Here is a 19,947-nt window from a genome sequence, read left to right on the forward strand (position 1 = left end):
CAAAAAATGGACACGGGTTATCTGTAATTAAATGTTAGCAATGTTACTAATAGCCCTACATCTACAAATATGAGTCAGGTCCCCCTTCAGAGGTTTAATCACTTGTTGGTCTAACAGGAGCTGCCTAAACTTTGCATAAATTGCATTTCAGTTGCATTTAATCTAACAGTAAAACTTCTAAAGAGTCAGGCTATGAGGGGTAAGTAAGCTTCCAAACTGCACATTACATTTTTAGTAAAAATTTAAATTTTGAACCAAACAAATGAAAATAAATTATTTGTAGATTTGCTATCCATGACATTTTAGTTGTTTGAATGATCTATCTATCTATCTAAATTTGACTTCAATCTATGGCGGTCATTTTAACCTTTCATTCAGCAAATCAGTGCTTCATGCAAGAGCTTTATCAAATGATTACAGCAGTGTTCGAATACAAACAAGTGTTCTATCCGTAAGGCTAAAGGGTTTTCCCGTCACACTTGTTTTCGTTATCAATTTCCATCTGAAACAAAATCTAAACAAAAATACCAAATTAGAACACTCATTGGGAATTTACATATGTATTGTCTGCGAACTCAGTAGGAAGATTTTATTTGTGCTTTCAGTAGCTAACTTGTGTGTAAACTGCCCGGTGACCGCAAGATAGCTAGAGACCTAAATTAGCGTATCTAATTTAAAACGATTCACTCTGGAGAAAGCCGAAGGGCTCATAATGTCGTCGGACTGGCAATGTCATGGAGACATGAAAAGGTCTCTTATTTACAAACTAATTATCCTCGAAAATTGCAGAAACGTGCTGAACGAAGAACTGCATCATTTCACAAAAAGGGTAGGCTAAGCGCGTTACCAATCTTATAAATAATGTGGAGATAAGTCTAACTAGCCAGCATGTTCCCGTTAGCTAACCTATGCAAGCTAACTAGCTAATTCATTTTTATTGTCAACTTTTAGCATGCATAACGCGTTGTTCAGAACAAAGCCATTTACGTTTGGACACATTGACAGGATATTTTGTGACTTATGGGTATATATGTACACAAGAATATATAATGAGCCTGGGTTAATTTGATTCTATTCCCTGATCGATTACGGCATACGGTTTGTTTAAATAACTAGATAAGCTAACCTAGCTAGGTAGCGTTAGCTAACGCTTGGTTATTCATTGGACATGGTGAGTGAGCGGTTGCTAGCTATCTGATAAAGTTATTTAAGTATGACTGCTGTGGCTAAATAGCTAGTAATGTACATTTTCAGATTCGATACCAAAATAAATAGTTAAATGAACATAAAATATAAACCCTCCCTATTGTCGCTTGTCCAACATAATGACCAAGATGCTTTACTGTGTTTTAAAACGGGCAGCACGCGCAGGCAAATACTTGGCGGGAGGATGGCCATTAGTTAGCGTTAGCTGTGTGATCGGTAGTAACTAATGTACTTATTAAGCCGCCATGGGAGTCAATCGAAAAAGATGTTCAGTGTGGTTACACTCTAGTACGGTTGGAAGCCACAAGACGTGTTTCTTATTTCTCCAGAGCACTAAGATATGTTATAAGAAGTGCTATAATTACTCTCTAAATAGTCACATATACGATGCATATCTGTACATACATACATACATACATACACTATATTGTCAAAAGTATTCCCTCGTCTGCCTTCGCATGCATATGAACTTGAGTGAAATCCCAATCTTTGCAGCTATAACAGCTACAACTCTTCTGGGAAGGCTTTCCACAAGGGTTACGAATGTGTTTATGGGGATTTTTGACCATTCTTCCAGAAGCGCATTTGCGAAGTCAAACACTGATGTTGGACAAGAAGGCCTGGCTCGCAGTCTTCGCACTAATTCATCCCAAAGGTATTCTATTCAGTTGAGGTCAGGACTTTGTGCAGGCCAGTCAAGTTCTTCCACACACAACTAGTTCATCCATGGATCTTCACCTTATGGACCTTGCTTTGTGCACTAGTGCACAGTTATGTTGGAACAGGAAGGAGCCATCCCCAAACTTTAATCCACTGCATATGACAATTTGCATTGTGCTTGGTCATGTAAGGCTTGGATGCAGCTGCTTGGCCATGGAAACCCATTCCATGAAGCTCTCTATGCACTGTTCTTGAGCTAATCTGAAGACCAGATGAAGTTTGGAGATCTGTAGTGATTAACTCTGCAGAAAGTTGGTGACCTCTGCGCACTATGCGCTTTAGTAGCCACTGACTGTGCTCTGTCATTTTTCGTGGCTAAATTGCTATCATTCCCAATCGTTTCCACTTTGTTCTAATCCGTTTGCCAGTTGACTGTGGAATATTTAGTAGCGAGGAAATTTCTGGACATGATGCCACCAGTGCAAAAAGTCCAATCACGATACCACACTGGAATTCACTGAGCTCATAAATTTTCCCCTTCATGTGGTCTTTGGATTTTTATATATATGTCTGTATATATATATGTGTGTGTGTGTGTGTGTGTGTGTATATAGATATAGATAGAGATAGATAGATAGATAGATAGATAGATATATATATATATATAGATATATATATATATATAGATATATATATATATATAGATATATATATATATAGATGTGTGTGTGTGTGTGTGTGTGTGTATATATATATATATATATATATATATATATATATATATATATATATATATATATATATAAATGAATGAATAATAATTGTGTGTGTGTGTGAGTGAGAGAGAAAAGTAAAGTACACAGTACTCTGTCTCAAAGACTCTGTACTTTAGTAAAAAAAATAAAAATTGGTTCAAAAGCAATGTACAGTGGAACTAATTAGAATGTTAATGTTTAAACAGATAAGAACAGTATAGAACTATATTCTGACAGTTGTAGAAATTAAAGACCTGTAGGAGCGCCAGGGCTGTAGCCTTGTACTCAGCTCCACTGTACATTTAGAGTCTGATAGAATGGGTGTGAGGAAATGTTTGTGATGACTAATATCTTGGGCAGCATCCCCCTCTCTACAACCATCTCAGTTTGAGCCATGAGCCAGTCCTTTTGGATCATCTTGTTCAGCCTGTTAAAGTCCTTGATTTTGATGCTGCTGCCCCAGCACACAGCAGCATGGAATATGGCACTGAACAATACAGATAAATAAATGTGCATGTTAAATTGCCATACACACCAAAAGACCTCAGCTTCCATAGAAAATGGAGCTGTCTACAGCTCTTCTTGTACAAGCTGTTTGAATTTGCAACCCATTTCAGCTAGTCATCCAGGTGAGCCCCTAGGGATCTGTGGATGTAGCACTCTAATGTCCTCTCCCTGGATGATAACAGGAGCTTGGAGACTTTATCCTATGACAGTACATGAATTTAATACTACTAAACAAAATTGTTTGTAAGGCTCCTGTACAACTCCCTCCCTCTCTTCAGTAATACATCCCACAATTCTATATTTATCTGAAAATATTTTGGATATGACCTGTCTTGGGGTATTGTTTTCAGTCAGAGGTGTAAAGGAAGAAGAGAAATGGAACAAGAACTTTCCATCCGGAGCTCCAATGCTGCTCACTTCATACTGAACCTGCCAAACAGGACACTAAGACGTCATCCACTTCTGCAGCACTGCGTTCCTCCTGTCCTCCCCCAGCGGGGCAGACTGCTTGGTGTTAAAAGTGCTGGAGAAGTTGAAGAACATAATTCTGGCCCAGCTCTCTGGCACCTCCAGGTGGGGGTATGATCTGTGCTGCAATTGTACTACAGAAATCTTTACCCCCACATGGGCAGTAGGCATCCATTGCTGTCTTTACCTGGGCTCTGAGGTAATCCCAGATCAGCCTTTTCAGGGTCTTCATCACGTGTGAGCACTACAGGTCTGTAGTCATTCTGGTCCTTTGGAGTTCTTTTTCTTGGGCATGGGCTCTTGTCAGGATATCTTCCAGAGCCTCTGTTCCCTTTCTAGTCTTAGACTGTGATTGTAAATATTCCAGTTAGTTTATTTTACTGCTAATTGCTAACATCAGCTTGCTGATATATTTTAAATTAGATGGTAGGTTAATGGCAAAGATGATGCAAACTTAAAGTTAGTGTGGCAAAAAATGTTACAGTTCCTGGCTTTGCAGCCTCGTGCTATCCATTTCACTCCTTCACCTTCCATTTCTGTGGTGGTGGCAACAACAGTAACTATCTGAATAGACCACAAAGGTTTTATCAAAAAATAACCTTGGAAAATGACCACCAGGTGTAGGAATTACAAGAGTGACTACAAGCTTACTCTAATTACTGAAAGAGCTTGACTAAGTGGCTCTTGTAATCTGCACTCACTTGTGGTGAGAACCAGTGACAGGCTATAACTTCAGTCACAGTATGATATGACAACTGTTAGCTAGCTAATTTTTAATCTGGTGGGTTATCAGAATGCATTTTCATAATTGTCAATGTGCCTTGGCTAAATCTATTCAGCATTTAAAGGCTTTGCCAAAAAAAAGCCCAAAAAACCTGGGATACAGTGACCCCAGAAGCCCACCTGTGTAAGGTTATGCTATGATGTGGCTCGTAATGAATTTAATTCACTCTTTTGCCATTGTCCATTATCCTGGATCTTTTCACTCGGCTGACTTAATTAAAGTAGACTACCCTAATAATAATTTTGCAGACTGCTGAAGATGTTGAAGAATTTCTGAGTTCCCCATGTTCAAGTCATTCAGAGGATGGTACCAATCTGCTGAAGACTTTAGATTCCAAATGTCATGTGATCAAGGAACTAATGGCAGTTTTTGAAGACCTTAAATCAGGTATCTAATTTATTCAGTCTTGTCCTTGTAAAATGTTGTCTCCAGTTTACAAAATTCGACTTTTCCATTTTATGCATTAGGTCTAGACCTGCATTGCTTGAAGATGCATTTGGAACACAGGGACAGACTGTCACCATACCATGTGCTGCAGTTCAATTACTTGAAAAAATGTCATCCTGGAGTATTCATTCCGCGAGTTTTAAAATTTGGGCCATTGCTACAGAATGCTATTCTGGCAAGTTCAATTACCAAAGCTGTGCAAATAATGGCAGCAAAAGTTTCCTTCCAGCAAATAATTCTGTCATTTGAAACTGAAAATGAAGCATCACCTGGCAAAATCTCATCTAGTTATGGTACAGAAGTGGAGTTATTTAGCCAAGATAACTCCAAAGGGACTGAAATGGAAGATGTCAATAACAACTTACAACAGAACATTGCAACTGAAGCTCAAACCCCGAGCAATGTTGCAGACACCTTCCTCCCAAAAGAAATTTTTTCAGGCATGACTCAGAATGTGACCACCCAGCTCTTTCATCAACAATTTGGAAATTACCTTGAAGTTCAACACCAGAAACAAACTTCCTCTCAGCTCATGCATTTTCTGAGAACAAATGGAAAGGCAGAACAAATGCCCAAGCTCAGTTTATCTTGTGCTGTGAACAGGGCTTATGCATTATTGCAGCAACAGAACAGCAAAACTGAAGCAAGTATGGCTGACAGGAATACATCACAGAGTGCACAGAAGAGGCAGTTAGTCTCTGTGATGGATGTTTCTAGGCCCATCTTTAAATTAAAAAACAGCAGTGCAGGATCTGTGACCTACAGTTGTATGATTGCTACACCCTCTGAATTGTGGGACATTGGGGATATTTCCACGGAGGTGACAAACTCTGCGCCGGGAATGATGTCTGATGAAAGGTAGGCTTTGGCTAACTAATGACTCTACTGTCCCCGGGGGTGACTTCAGTCTAAGTATCTGTCCTTCAAACAATAGATCTGTGGCCTCAGAACACGTGGAGCACCAATGTGGCCCTGACAAACTGATGGATAGTTCAGTGGATGACGATGAGGCCCAAGTAAGAATTCCTGAATTTCAGATTAAGAAATTTGAAGAGCTGCCTGTTGTTGCCACCTATGTGATCACCCCAAGCAATTTCTACATACAACATAAAGACACCAACCTACAGGAGCTGTCTCATATCATGGCGTAAGTAGCAGTTAGTCTTATGCTGTTTAACTTTCTTCACAATATTTACTAATGCACATTGTGCGCTGTGGACATTAAAACAGAAGAAAAAGATGTGTGTCCTATGCTGAGAGGAACAGCATCCCAGATATTGGCACTTACGTAATGGGATGGTTTCCCGAAGAGAAGTTGTGGTGTCGGGCACAAGTGGCAAAGATATGTGGGATAACCAGAGGTAAGTTTTAAAGAGCGAGGAGGGGAAAATGTAAATTAAATTGTACAAATTAAGATCATTTTTCTATTTTAACAGGTAGTAATCACTTGTGCAACAGCCTGGAAGGCATCAAAAACATTGAAGTGGAGGTCAGGAGAATTGATTATGGAGATTCAGCTTGTCTTTCTCTTTCGAATATTAAGGAATTTTGTAGAGAAGTTGCTAAAATACCAGTGCAAGCTCTGCAAGTCTCTCTGGCAAATGTGTGTGTCATAAAGGTTCCTATAAAAATAATAAACCTAATCATATTTGTCATGATCATGTATGTATTTTTTTTTTTAATATGAAAACAGTGTTTGATTTACTAGGTAAACCCAGGGAATGGAGAGAGCTGGTCTGCTGAGGCAGTCAGCTGGTTCAAAGACAAAGTAAACAGCAGAACACTTTATGCCAGGCTCTATCCAGAAGACACTAAGGTTATGGTGGAGCTCTTTATGGAGAAAGGGAAGATTGGGACCATGAGGTAAATCTGGTAAATTGGATTAGAGATATAAATAATTTATTAATTGAAACTACAGAAGCACTAAGGAAGGTGTTTTACATATTCTGAAAAGACCACCATGTCACTGAAGTTGATTCAACTATGTTCATAAGTATAAAATGGGAAAGTGAAAACTCTTATAGGAAATACCTGAGGCATTGTGACCACATTGCTTGTATGCCTGAACTTGATTGACTGAATGTCACACAGACTTGATAAGTCACTTTGTTTGTTTTTTGTTTTTGTTTGTTTTTACTACTTGCTACTAGACCTTAGACTGTCAACATGGTCATTGTGAGCTATGTACAAGGCTTTTGTTTTCTTCCTGTCTTCACCCATTGTGGAAACATTTTTAAAGTCATCATGTTAAGTACTGTCCTATCCAAAACTGAATGAGACAATTGTATCGTTTGCCGAAGAAAACTACATCCTTGGTTGACATCCACAGTGAAAATAATAAGGAATGTGTTCATGTCTAGAAATTTGAAAAAAGAACTCTGCTAATACCAAACAGTATTATAAACATGAGTTCTGAATGAATTATTATTGGTTGTTTGCTTTCATATCGCTACAAAAATAATTCTGTTATCAAGGTAAATTTAGTTTAGTGATGAGGATGGCCCAGTAGTTATGGTTAACTCTCCTTTTTAGAGTATGCCTCGACCTAAAATAGAATAATCTGGAGTATTGCTATGTAACATAATAGATAACTAAACTGATAGGAATTCAGAATTGCATCAGATATGCTTGTCAACAGCTGCATACAAAGATTTTTTGTAATGTGGCTAGCAAGTAGCAGTTTATTATAGGTAGTTGTGCTGCCTTTTTTAGGACTAACTCTCCATAAAACTGAACTATTTATGAGGCTGTGAGAGTACTGCCATTGGTTAATGTGGTGTATATGCACATAACTATATAACATCTGAAATCCCTCTGCCTTATGCATACTGCAGCCTCATTGTGTTTTTTTTTCTTCCCCCAAGGGACATTGACGTTCTGGACTGCAAAAGTAATTTACAATTAGTATAACTACTTGGATTTGCCAGGTGTCTTTTTGTTTATTTCCAACAGGAGAGGTGCTTCTCTGTCTCTGAGACTGGCTCAAAATGGACATGCCAAGCATAACAAATTGAACATGGCACTAAAAAGAAGTGAGTATACCTTATTACATGTCGGTAGAGGGCATTCATTATTCCCGGTGGATTTCAGTAAAGCTTTGTGTGGTAATTGTCTTCCAGGTCATGCCCAAGTGCGATCAAGACAACACGCAAAGGAGTGGGAAAAGTATCATCTCTTGTTGCTCTCAAAACAGAAGATGACAACTCCTGTATATAAGGAAGTCATTTTTGATTAGCTGAGCATCTGTTTTGTTAGATTATACATTGTTTGCCAAAACCTGGGCTTAAGTTTGATGTGCCTTTTGTAACCTTTGCAGTTTAATGCTCAGTCTTTACTTTTTCAGTGCTCATTAAGACTGCTCGTTTGTTTTCAGTGATACATTTAAGATTTGAAGGATAATTGTTTCAGTTGACCTTGGATAAAATAGACATGATTTTTCTTCTGGTCATACTAATTTGACTTACCATTGTTTTATATTCTTTATATAATGGATGGTCCAGTGGTTCCCAAGCTTTTATCCTGTGTCTTTATTTGACAAAAAAGTTTTTAAAACTTTGCATTACACCTCTGATTTTTAGATGTTGCAGCTCATGGCTCCACTTAATGAGGATTTGTATAATATGCTCATTTTGGGCCTCTGGTAACACTGAGGTTATATGCTTCACTAGAGGATGTATTGTATGTGACTTTGATGAACATCCTGTTTCTGACCACAGATCAGGTATTGGCTGGTCTTCATGAATGCAGGTTACACACGGTTACTGCACAAAACACACGCAGCAGTGCATCTGCATTGTGTTAGTGTAATGCACACTGCAGGGAGTTAGCAAAGAGGAAATTGAAATGCTGTCTTTATCAAATAAACCTGTTTTCTCCCCCCAAATTGTATCTACACTCAGGCCTTGGGCATACGTCTACCTGCTAGATAGTCTTCTCTGCTGTGCAGTCTGGCATAGGAAGTGAAAAAGCACCCAATGAAATACCCACTTCATGTATACCTATGTACAAGTACAAAAAATACATATAGGCAGGCACTGCATGTAATTATTTGGATTAATTGTATTTCTGTGTGAGTTATGTAATGATAATTATTAGAATAATAACAAAGAATGTACATTTAGATAAATTAAGGCCTGCTCTTATTTCCAAAATGCAAATGCAGACACCACTAATTAATGAATAAATGTGTGGCATCAAAATAGGTGTATTGCTACTCAGTTAATGTTTTATTGTGCTAATGAGTCAACAATTTAAAAACTAAACGTGCTCTCGGTGTTGCATATGTAGGTGGTTTGGGACAAATGTAAATATTTGTATTGGAAAATTTGGGGGTAGGAGAGAGAGCCATAAATGCACATTTGGCACGTTTCTCCTCATTTTAATCATAACTTTATTCCTACACAGTTTTCTTTTAAAGGGCTTTCCTATTCTGTGGTAGCGTCCAACTTGGAAAAATTAGTGCTTTTGTGTACTTTTGGAAGAGAACTGCATCCTTGGGTGACAGTCGTGCACGAAGAACATGTGCTAAGTGTGTGTTTCCTTTGTCATGTGTAACCAGCCACTGCATCCTTTTGATCTGCTGCTCACAGTGTCATGAGGATGCTGAATGTGCAGCACTTTGTATCAAGAGGGAGACAGCATGGGTAATAGTGTTCTGGTACATGTATATTCAGTGCAGCTCAATACTTCAGGCCATGGATGGCTGTGGCTGTGACTTCTGTGCTAGCTCTGCACAAATTTGAATCTGGTATAAATGGACCAGAGGCTTTTATATCAGTTTACTTTTGCCATTTGCTTCCTGACCAAATCTATAAGAAAGGGAAGTGTATATAAGAATGAAACTATGGGGGCTGGCATTACCCTTGTGATTTCAGTGTAAACTGGTACTTCCAATGTGTAAGCTTTCAGGATGGGCCTTGGCAGCACAGATCTGACTTGATCCATATATCATTTTGGATGCTGGCTTACAATGATAATTTGGTCACTAAAAGCGACACCATTACTTCCATTTGGGGTCCTAGAGTTTAGGACTGGAAGGAAATGTGCCCCACTTTGCCACATACTCTCACTCTCTCCCACACACAGAGAGAGAAGTCCAGTTTGTGCATAAAGCACATCGCTATCATGTTATTCCAACAACAGCTGGAAAATGGACAAAAGGTGAGGATCCTTAGTACACACTGCCTTTTTTCATAATAATGTGTAGGTGAAAAAATTATAAGACCACAAAGTGGTCTTTTTCCCAAATTGTGCAATTTGTACTATATTCATGCAATATACATACTATGTGGTTTTTTGGGGTTTTTTTGTAGGATATTGTCATCCCAAATCACATTGTACTGTAAAAAAGTTTACTGAACATTATTAAAGCTGCTGTAGTTTTTTTTTTTTGTTTGTTTGTTTGTTTTTTTTGCTGTTTTTCAACAGATTTAGCTATACAAGTATCCAAGCCTTTTCTCTAAAGTCACATCCAAAGATGTGTATGCTTAATGCTTGGACTAATATATTAATGTTAATGCAAAATAATTGACAGGCAGGGAGGACTGCCTCCTCATAACAAGTAGTTCCTGATTGGTTCCAAGTTTTAGCTGTTGATGATGGAGGATACAGAAGTCACTGGAATTTTTTATTTATTTATTTCTCATTAACTATTTTTGTGGGGGTTATTAGAGTAAAGACAGTTTAGCAGCAGTGTTCTTAATCACTGTCAACCACTTTAAGCTTTTGCAGTGCCCTGATGTAAAAACTTACAAACGGAGTTGAAAAGGACAGTTCACAAGCAAGTACCAAAAACTGAAGGATCAGGAAAGATTATGGATTAGATGGTTTCAGGTGTCTTCCAGATTCCAGCATCATAATGGATCATTCACTGCTGTTATCTTGGACAACAAGTATTTTATGCAGTGGTGCCAATTATTCTGAATAAAATGCCTTACCAAAAGTTTGATTTCTCTTATTATTTTCTGTGTAAGGTGATGAACAGCAAATTTCTTCATAGCATTTTTGTTCATCTTTACCAAGGATGCCAAAATCTACTGTATTACAATATAGCTCTCTAGTCAAACAGGGAAAGCAACTTATAATAGCATCTTTGTTCATTGTGGCAGCCAGTATTGACGTTTTCAAACTCAATCTTTGTGTTGCCTTTCCCTGTCGGAGGAGTTTGAACTGGTCACTTGAATAAGCTGGGACATTTCTTTGCCAAGGAGGTGGGCCAGCAGACGACAGGGGGTAGAACCATACGGTAACAGACACATGGCTCATGTAATTGGCAAGGGGGGCAAAACAACTCCTCTGCAATTTTCAGAATGACAAAATAAGTTGTGAATACTATTGTCAAAATGTGACATTTCTGCACTGACAAAGAACATAAGCTAGTTATTGTGGAAGTTTCTTCGTCCAAAATGTTCCATATAACAAAAGAAAAAAAGCAACAAGGAAAAAGAAAAGCCAAAACCAAACCAAAATGCATTTAATGAGACTATGCATGTAGACCCAATTTCACTATACTATATTAGCATAAACTCTCTCAGTAACCTATAACTGATCAGGTTTGCTATTGCAGCACTAATTCTAGGGAAATATCTGAAGGAAAAAGGATACAGTAACACAACTGTAAATCATTGTAAATGCTTGGTGGTGGTGTTACTCTGTCCATTAATGTGTCCAGCTGGAAATAAGACTATTAGTGAGTGTAAAATTCCCAAATGGGCACTTTTAGAAAAGTGTTGCTCTTACTCGTCAAAAGACAAAGTTATGGTATTGCAATAACAATCCTAATATAAGGGAAAAATAGCCCACATCAAAAAGCATGCGCAGTTAATTCACAAAAAAAAAATTAAAATTAAAAACCCATGTGCTTTTTAATTCACAAGAAACAAGCGAAACACGAGATGATTTGCAAAAATGTTAGTGTTTAGGACAGTCATTCAGGTCAAAGACACCCTTCACTTCCCTAGCCTGCCAGGCACAATGAATAATGATGCTGAGGCCTTTCTGTCCACACAGATTCATTCTTTTGCCTTGAGTAGGCGGAAATCGAGGCGTTTGATCTGAATTCCAGTCTTGTTGGTCTCAATAAAGGCCACCATTGTATGTAAATGGTTTTTATAAGACCATATGACTTCTATGGTGCAGGGTAGTGGCTAGTCTCGTGGAAAGTATTTGCATTTTCTAGAGGGATGGTGTTTTTCAGTAAACTGTCTAGTAAATTTTCTCTGCCTTTTTCTGGATATGTTTATGTACCACCAATACTGAAGGTAAATGTCTTTTTAAATTTCTTCTCCTGATAGGAAGATTTGGTTGCTCACGTACAAAATTAGTAATTTGCTATCCACATATTTTTTTAATCAAGCAAGAAGACATAATTTACTGTGGCATACACTGAATTTTATCTTTACACTCCCATACTTGGAACTGAAACCTGAAATAAAGGACTGAAATCACCTACTCAGTTTGTTCTGATGAGGTGCATGTTAGCATGTCCAGTGGATGTGGCTATTTTCTCAGGTGCCTTGACGACAGCGAATCTGCTTTTTATTGAACTGCAGAGAATGTCACATGGTCTTTCCAGAAACCTTGCCATTGGCTTTTCCTTTCGCATCAGGTGACAGTATGTGGCAGTAGGCCGTCGCTCATGCTCTTAAATGGCTCCAATGTGAACAGAACACTTTTGTCATACTTTATTCCTCAAAGTGTCCAAATGTCCAGACTGCACCTGATGTGCAATATTTTTGGACCCTGCACAGCCAATGCTGCTTACAACAAGGGCTGAGCTGGTAAATTGTGCTTTTGAATTCGTAATAATGTTACTTACAAAATGCATTTAGGCCTTTTTTTAAAGGAGAAATGTTTTATGTATTTATTATAAGGGTACTGTAAGTGTCATGTAGTACTTGCATCATTTTATTGTTGTAAGTTAAATATGTTACATCCAGTTTTGATGATCAGGAATGTTTAGGATAAGTCAAAATTCCTTTTGAAATGTAAATTTTTTTGTGCATCCTTACATTCTGCATTTTCTCTGCAGACCTGGAAGTGAAAATGAATTGGGCGACTTTTTATGCTGTGATCAGCGGTGTAAACAGGCACTCGACAGGCATCGGCCGCATCTGGCTCTCCGTCATCTTCATCTTCCGCATCCTGGTCCTGGTGGTGGCTGCTGAGAGCGCATGGGGTGACGAGAAGTCTGGCTTCACCTGCAACACGCAGCAGCCAGGCTGCGACAGTGTATGCTATGACCAGTTCTTCCCGATTTCTCATATACGCCTCTGGGCCCTGCAGCTGATTCTGGTGTCGACACCAGCCTTGCTGGTGGCCATGCATGTAGCTCACCGCCGCCATGTTGACAAAAAGATCCTGAAGATGTCAGGACGAGGCAGTGCCAAGGACTTTGAGCAAATAAAGAATCAGAAGATCAAGATCACTGGTGCACTTTGGTGGACCTACACGATAAGCATCATTTTTCGCATCATTTTTGAGGTGGTGTTCTTGTACATTTTTTACGTAATCTACCCTGGATTTAGAATGGTGCGTCTTGTGAAGTGTGATTCATATCCCTGCCCCAACACAGTGGACTGCTTTGTCTCTCGGCCAACAGAGAAGACCATCTTTACTGTCTTCATGCTGACAGTGTCTGGAGTTTGTGTCTTGCTAAACATTGCAGAGGTTGTTTATTTAATAAGCAAAGCATGTTTTCGATACTTTCAGAGACCAGAAGGGGACCCTAAAGGACCTTGGCTGACTCAAAAGCTGTCCTCCTACAAGCAAAATGAGATCAATCAGCTCATATCCGAGCATTCATTCAAGCCCAGATTCAATGTGGCCAGAAAGAGCCCTGTGGACAAGGGGGAGAGATGTTCTGCCTTTTAGCCTATACCATCCTGGAGGATTGTTTCACTAATCATCAGTAACAAGCTTAGAATGAGGCCTCAATAATTCAATCCCTCATTCTCATCTTCATGCCTTTGTCCTGTTCATTCTGGTCATTTCACATTTTACCACAGCTGGAATATTGCCCTTGTTCGGGCAAGGAGCAGTAGCAAGAGAAAAGATGCCTTGGATATGGAGGGATGCCAATGGTAAGGGCTACAGGTAGGGATATTGTCCTGGGCCTAGAACAATGGGGGGGGGGTGTAGGGGTTGCCCAGGCAACAGCAAAAATATCATGGCAGATTAGGTTGTAGATTAACTCTTATAAAGGGAAGTCTTCATTCAAATTTAGTACATAACATTTTTAAGTCACGAAAGGTGAATGTGGAATGTTTTTCTTTTTTTGTATTTTTTCTTTCTTTTTAGGATACAAAGAAAAATATAGTGTGGGCTGTCTGACATTTTAAGGAATAATATTTTCCCTGTATATATTATATTATATTATATTTTCAATGCACAGGCTGAAACCCATGAAGGAGTCCTGAAAATTCAGACACTTGAGGTTTAAGTTACAAATGTTTTGTATGTGTGTGTGTGTGTGTGTGTGTGTGTGTGTGTGTGTGTGTGTATATATATATATATATATATATATATATATATATATATAGTCAGTTACTTACATTGTAATATTTGCTCAGAAGATTTCACAGTTATTATTTTTTCATTTGCTTGATGCTTGTCAGCAATTCTTTTACATCAGTGATCACTGACCGAATGGAAATCATATTGAAAAATGTAGTGCTAGTGCGTTTTTACACACACACACACACACACACACACACACACACACACACACACACACACACACACACACACACATATATATATATAGATGAGGGTATCTCTTTATGTTATTATTATTGAGTGTGCATAGTTTTCAATACAATGTAGAGTACCTCATTACCATCAAATCATGAGTCATATATATATATAATTAGGCAGGATTTTAAACACAATTTGAGCATAATCTTTGCCTGCAAATGTAACAAAATTAGTAATTAATAAATAAATAAACAATTTTGTTTAAACATAAGAATAGGCTCTATACATAAGTGTTCTGTATCTTTCAAAATAAACATTACATGTTTACAGGTTTTCACATAAAAATAAGAACTACATTTTTTTAGAGTATTAACTTAAACAATAAAAGAGCCACACAATCAAATATACTTGATTTATGTATTTATATACTGGCATGTTTGCAAAATAACATTTTTATTGTGGATATTTATTGAATTGATTAGAGCTGCTTATTTCTTCTCATGATAAAACCTTGAAATGTATGAAAATGAAAAGAAATTTAATTCAGCTAAAGTTGTAAATATAAAAAGTTCTGAAAAGTAAAAGTACTGAATAAAATTCAAGGACATTTAAATTGTCTTTTCAGTCTTTACGCAATGTTATTTTCCTAACATGCGTGATTGTTTTTAGACTAACATCCTCAGCATATATATAGCAATAACAACATTTTGCTTATTGTCTATGTCTCAATAACATGAATGAAATATGCCTTCTTATTTGTCTTTACATTACTTGCTAAAGAGTTGCCTCTTAGGCAGTGCTCACAGTTGTTTCACATTTATGAAGTAAAGAATATCAGAATAAGAAAAGAGCCTCAAATCAAAATGGGCATGGAATAAATTTGTGATATAATCTACAGCACAACCACAACATTGTGAAGTACTGCCATGGTTAAGATTTCCATCAATGTCTTCAGGGCTCAAATGGCTGTGCTCTTCCAGCTCAACTCTCCCATGATAGGAGCGATCCTAACACTATATTTAGCCTTGCCCTTGGGTCACTTTGTGGGTGTCTCATTGGCTCCCTGCCCTGTCACTTCAAGTAACAAGCAAGTGCTGGGCCTGATAGTTTACATTAGAGCGTGTGCCCCATGCCAAATTTAACCCTGGGGAGACAGAGGAGAGGGCCAGCAGAAGCCCTCTTTGGCAGCATTTTCAACAGGTCGGGATCGCCGCAAGTGAACAGGCAACGCTCCCTCGCCATGGACAGGAAAAAACGGAATTGATGTATCACGATTGGATCCGTGGCCATAGGCAGTCCGGAATTTCATTCCCATTCAAGGATATTGCTCTGACATGGGCCTGAGAGTGGGGCCTGTGTGGCTGACCCACATGGATCCATGCATATGGCTCCTCTTCTACCACTGGAGATGTGTTCATTGACAAGGTTGGCTACTTTATTTGTACAACTCTCACTCATTAGGAAAGCACTGATCTAAAAAAAATTCTGTGTTTACTCAGGGCCTAAACAGGATAGAAATGAACAGCTAAAGGCACTTCATAGCACCACTAGTTTTGACACAGATGATGTCTCTTGTACTGTCTAAAATATTTAATGTAACTATCACAGCAATGCAAACAACTGGATTTATGTCTTGCCAACCTTTAAAAGATGTGGCTGGATATTTAATGTCTCAATATGAGCCAAGCTATTTGTGACTTGCTATAGCTATACTGGCTTTTGCCAGTGCTATGATAAAGAGCTGACTACTGACTGACTAAAGTACTGAGCTGACTGACTACTTCTCCTGTTTTAGAGATAACGCGCTTCTGTTTTAACTGTTTGAATATATATCGCAAACATTTTTTGTGACTGTCTCCAAGTATTACTGTAACACTTGCTTTAACAACTTAGTCATGAGATTGAAAGTTTCTGTTTATAGAATTATTTTTGTTTAAAAGGTTACACTTATGAAAAATACATTAATTTTACCAAATGTCAGGCTTTCTCTGCTGGAATACTGGCGAGATCACTGTTAGTTTATGTATATTAATTTGAGAGGTCACTCAAATTTGACATTGAAATAAATATTTATGAAAAAAACAGAAAAGGGAAAATCATAACTGTTTTGCAGTCATTTGCTAGGCATATTAGATTATATTGGTGAAATCAGAAATTGTCTCTTGACTACTGCTCAATACAGAGTTAGGTTTTGTTATGTTTAAAACTAGCTCCACTGGTAACATGATAAGAGGGAGCTTTTAGACATGAATGACTTGTGTGTCAGTTTTCATAAGTACATAATGGTTTAATGTCTCCTGAGGTTAAAAAAAATTCAAATATTATAGACTCTTGCAATCAATTGAGGTTTTTTATTTAAAGAAAATTTTAAAAGCTCCACCATGGCCACCATACTGTTGCACACTTTAATATCCAGATAATGTGCAGGACTGGGCCAAAGCACAAGCCACAATGGGAGACTGGAGCCTGCTGGGGAAGCTGCTCGAGAGTGCCCAGGAACATTCCACCGTGGTGGGTAAAGTGTGGCTGACTGTCCTCTTCATCTTCCGCATCCTGGTCCTGGGTACAGCTGCTGAGAAGGTCTGGGGTGATGAACAGTCTGGCTTCACCTGTGACACCAAGCAGCCTGGCTGCCAGAATGTCTGCTACGACAAGACATTCCCCATCTCGCATATCCGCTTCTGGGTGCTGCAAATTATTTTCGTGTCCACACCCACACTTGTTTACCTAGGCCACATCTTGCTTCTGGTGCGCATGGAGGAGAAACAGAAGCAGAAGGAGAAGGAGCTCTCCCAGCAGGGGGACAAGCAGCCTCTTATTGTCAATGGCAAGACCAAGATGGCCCCACTACGTGACGAGCAAGGCCACATCCGTCTCCAGGGTGACATCCTACGGACCTACGTCTTCAACATTATTTTCAAGACCTTGTTTGAGGTTGGCTTCATAGTCGCACAATACTTCTTGTATGGGTTTGACCTCAAACCTCTCTACACATGCGACCGGCCCCCTTGCCCAAATCCGGTGAACTGCTACATCTCCAGGCCAACCGAGAAGACTATTTTCATCATCTTTATGCTGGCAGTGGCATGCCTATCACTTCTTCTTAATCTGGTGGAAATGTATCACTTGGGCTTCACCAAATGCCGCCAGGGCATATCTTACAGGAAGGCTGAGCTGCCACCTGAGCCATCATCTAAGGCGCCCAGTGAAGCAACTGATCCATTTGGGCCCAGTTATAACTATTTCCATGGGCACCAGGCATCATATCAGCCTGCCCCTGGATACAATGTTTCCCAAGCTGGTGATCCAGACTCTTTTCTTCCATACAACAGCAAAGCTGTCTATAAGCAGAATAAGGAAAACTCTGCAGTTGAGAGGAATGGTAAACCAGAGGAATGTAATCTGAAAGCAAGCAAGGTTTTGGGTTTGTCACCTGGATTGTCTGGTGATCAACAGAGCAGGGTCATCCGAACCGCCAAGCTGGCAAACAAAATTAGAGTAGATGATCTGAGGATCTGATAGATCTGATTCTGCTCTTTAAGGCTCCTAAATGTTAAAATGATTTTATGACTAAAAGTCAATTTTAGGATTCCATGATGGGACAATATGAAGTCCTGCTTCATTTGTTAAGTTTTATTGTGTGATTTCTTTCTCCAAAAGCCCTCAAATAGTTTTACAACTTTTACATATGCTACAGTGAACTGCAAGATGCTATAAACTCTGCAGTTCTTCCAAGTCTAGTAGAGGCTTTGTGACATTTTTTTATTTATACTATTATGTTGTTTACATGCCTATGGCATTTTAAAAGGATCTGATTAACAAAAATATTGAAAGCCCACTTTCTCAGTTTCATTACAATATATAAGTTTTAAAGGGCCTTTTAAGATCATTACAAATGCCTAATTAATAATGCACTTAAGGATCCATCATAGAACAAACAACTAGACCATCATTTTCATTCTATCTTTAAAGAGATTCTTTCTATACAGTCTGCAAAGTTCCTGGTTTATATATGAATTTATATAAACATTTGCACTCCTGGTTTATTTATAGTTGGAATGAAAATCCCTGGTTGCACTTTGAGCTACAATGCAGATCAGAAGCTTTATGGAATTCTCCAACTTGGTTAAAGGAGCTAAAGCAATTCATAAACCAACTGGAAAAAAAAAAAAATGAACATGAAATCCACTTCCTTTTTTAAAACTTTCCTACAATTTCCTACAATCAGGAAAACCGTTTTGTACCATTTCACCATTAACAGCTCTGATTGTTGAAAGATATATAAAGTTTATTTGGAGATTGGACATGAAAGTTAAGTCTAATTTGGGCATATACAATTCATAATCTAAAACTAAGGCATACGTATGTTGCATAACCCTTTTTAGACTTGGTATCTCTTCTCTGCTCTGAGGAAAGGGCCAATTGGTCTAAAGGGTTAAAATTAGAAGTCTTCTCAACCATTTCTAAGTCACATACCAGCTTGTAACTCCTCTGCTGACTTTGTCTACTTCAAAGATCCCCTATCCAGAACTATAATTAGCTTCCAACTACTGCAAGGGAAACAAAATGCTACACATGACATGCTCCCCAAAATCAACAGTGTACAAAACACAGTAGATTATACAAATCTGCTCACCTGGTGTGCACAGTAGCTGTTGTATTTAATAAATCTATATTGTGCTCCATTCACATTACCCTTGTTTAGTACAGACCTGCTGGCAAGAGAATAAATGTGAGTATGAATGGCCTGTGGTCACAGGCTTGTCTGAAGATATTTTCATTAAGAGGTCACCTGCTTTAAATAAATATTTTGACATATCAAGAGATTGGTCTTAGGTTTACAGCTGTGTTGCAAAGGGAGAAATAAACATTCAATTTATGCGAACTGTGTTGACCTCTGTTTAAAAATAAGTGCAAAATTATTTTTAAAATGTGTTTATTGTTTATTTTTATAGTGTTACAGGCCAACTGATGTAGCAATATTTAATATGCATAATAACACAATATATGATTTAATATTTGGCCCCTTTTACATACTGAGTGAAGAAAATTGTCACAGAATTTGATTCAATACTTCATAAATATGCACAATCATCCATAGATTCTTAGAATCTATCAATCCTATGAACAATAAAGTACTGAGTACACAAAAATAAAGTAAACTGAGCACAGTCATGAAACAGAAAATCTCAAGATAAAAAATCAAAAACCTTTGAAGTATGTATTGTTTCAAGCAAGCTGTCAAACCCATTTAACAATCTACCAATCTTTGTTTTTGGAAGTCTTTGAAATGAACATCATCATTGCTGTTACAGTTGATTATTTCAATCTGTTAGTTGCAAGAACTCCTAATTTCTGTGTCCAATATACATTGTGTGTACACAGAGACCTTTTTTTCTTACACGGATTATACCTCAAAGACTTAAG

General features: G+C 38.2%; 2 protein-coding genes across 3 annotated transcripts; both read left to right on the forward strand.

Annotated features, from left to right (window-relative positions):
* The first annotated feature begins 1,500 nt into the window (after positions 1-1,500).
* On the forward strand, positions 1,501-15,133 carry LOC113568028 (uncharacterized). Its single transcript, XM_026996190.3, has 12 exons — positions 1,501-1,861; positions 3,479-3,701; positions 4,629-4,767; positions 4,848-5,685; positions 5,762-5,974; positions 6,058-6,188; positions 6,264-6,430; positions 6,536-6,690; positions 7,780-7,859; positions 7,947-8,061; positions 9,386-9,537; positions 12,857-15,133. The coding sequence occupies exons 1-12, from the start codon at positions 1,665-1,667 to the stop codon at positions 13,696-13,698; spliced, it is 3,252 nt and encodes a 1,083-aa protein (XP_026851991.3). The 5' UTR covers positions 1,501-1,664; the 3' UTR covers positions 13,699-15,133.
* A 129-nt stretch (positions 15,134-15,262) lies between these two features.
* On the forward strand, positions 15,263-19,405 carry LOC113568026 (gap junction alpha-3 protein-like). Of its 2 annotated transcripts, none has more exons than XM_026996188.3 (2): positions 15,263-15,945; positions 16,937-19,405. In XM_026996188.3, exon 2 carries the CDS (start codon positions 16,972-16,974, stop codon positions 18,037-18,039), a length of 1,068 nt encoding a protein of 355 aa, XP_026851989.2. In that variant the 5' UTR covers positions 15,263-15,945; positions 16,937-16,971; the 3' UTR covers positions 18,040-19,405. The 2 variants fall into 2 exon arrangements, with proteins under 2 accessions (XP_026851989.2, XP_026851988.2); XM_026996187.3 differs by having other exon boundaries at positions 15,267-15,945; positions 16,948-19,405.
* Positions 19,406-19,947: the final 542 nt, after the last annotated feature.

Source organism: Electrophorus electricus, chromosome 16 (genome assembly GCF_041902795.1).
Source record: "Electrophorus electricus isolate QZ-2024a chromosome 16, ASM4190279v1, whole genome shotgun sequence".
Classification (NCBI taxonomy): domain Eukaryota; kingdom Metazoa; phylum Chordata; class Actinopteri; order Gymnotiformes; family Gymnotidae; genus Electrophorus; species Electrophorus electricus.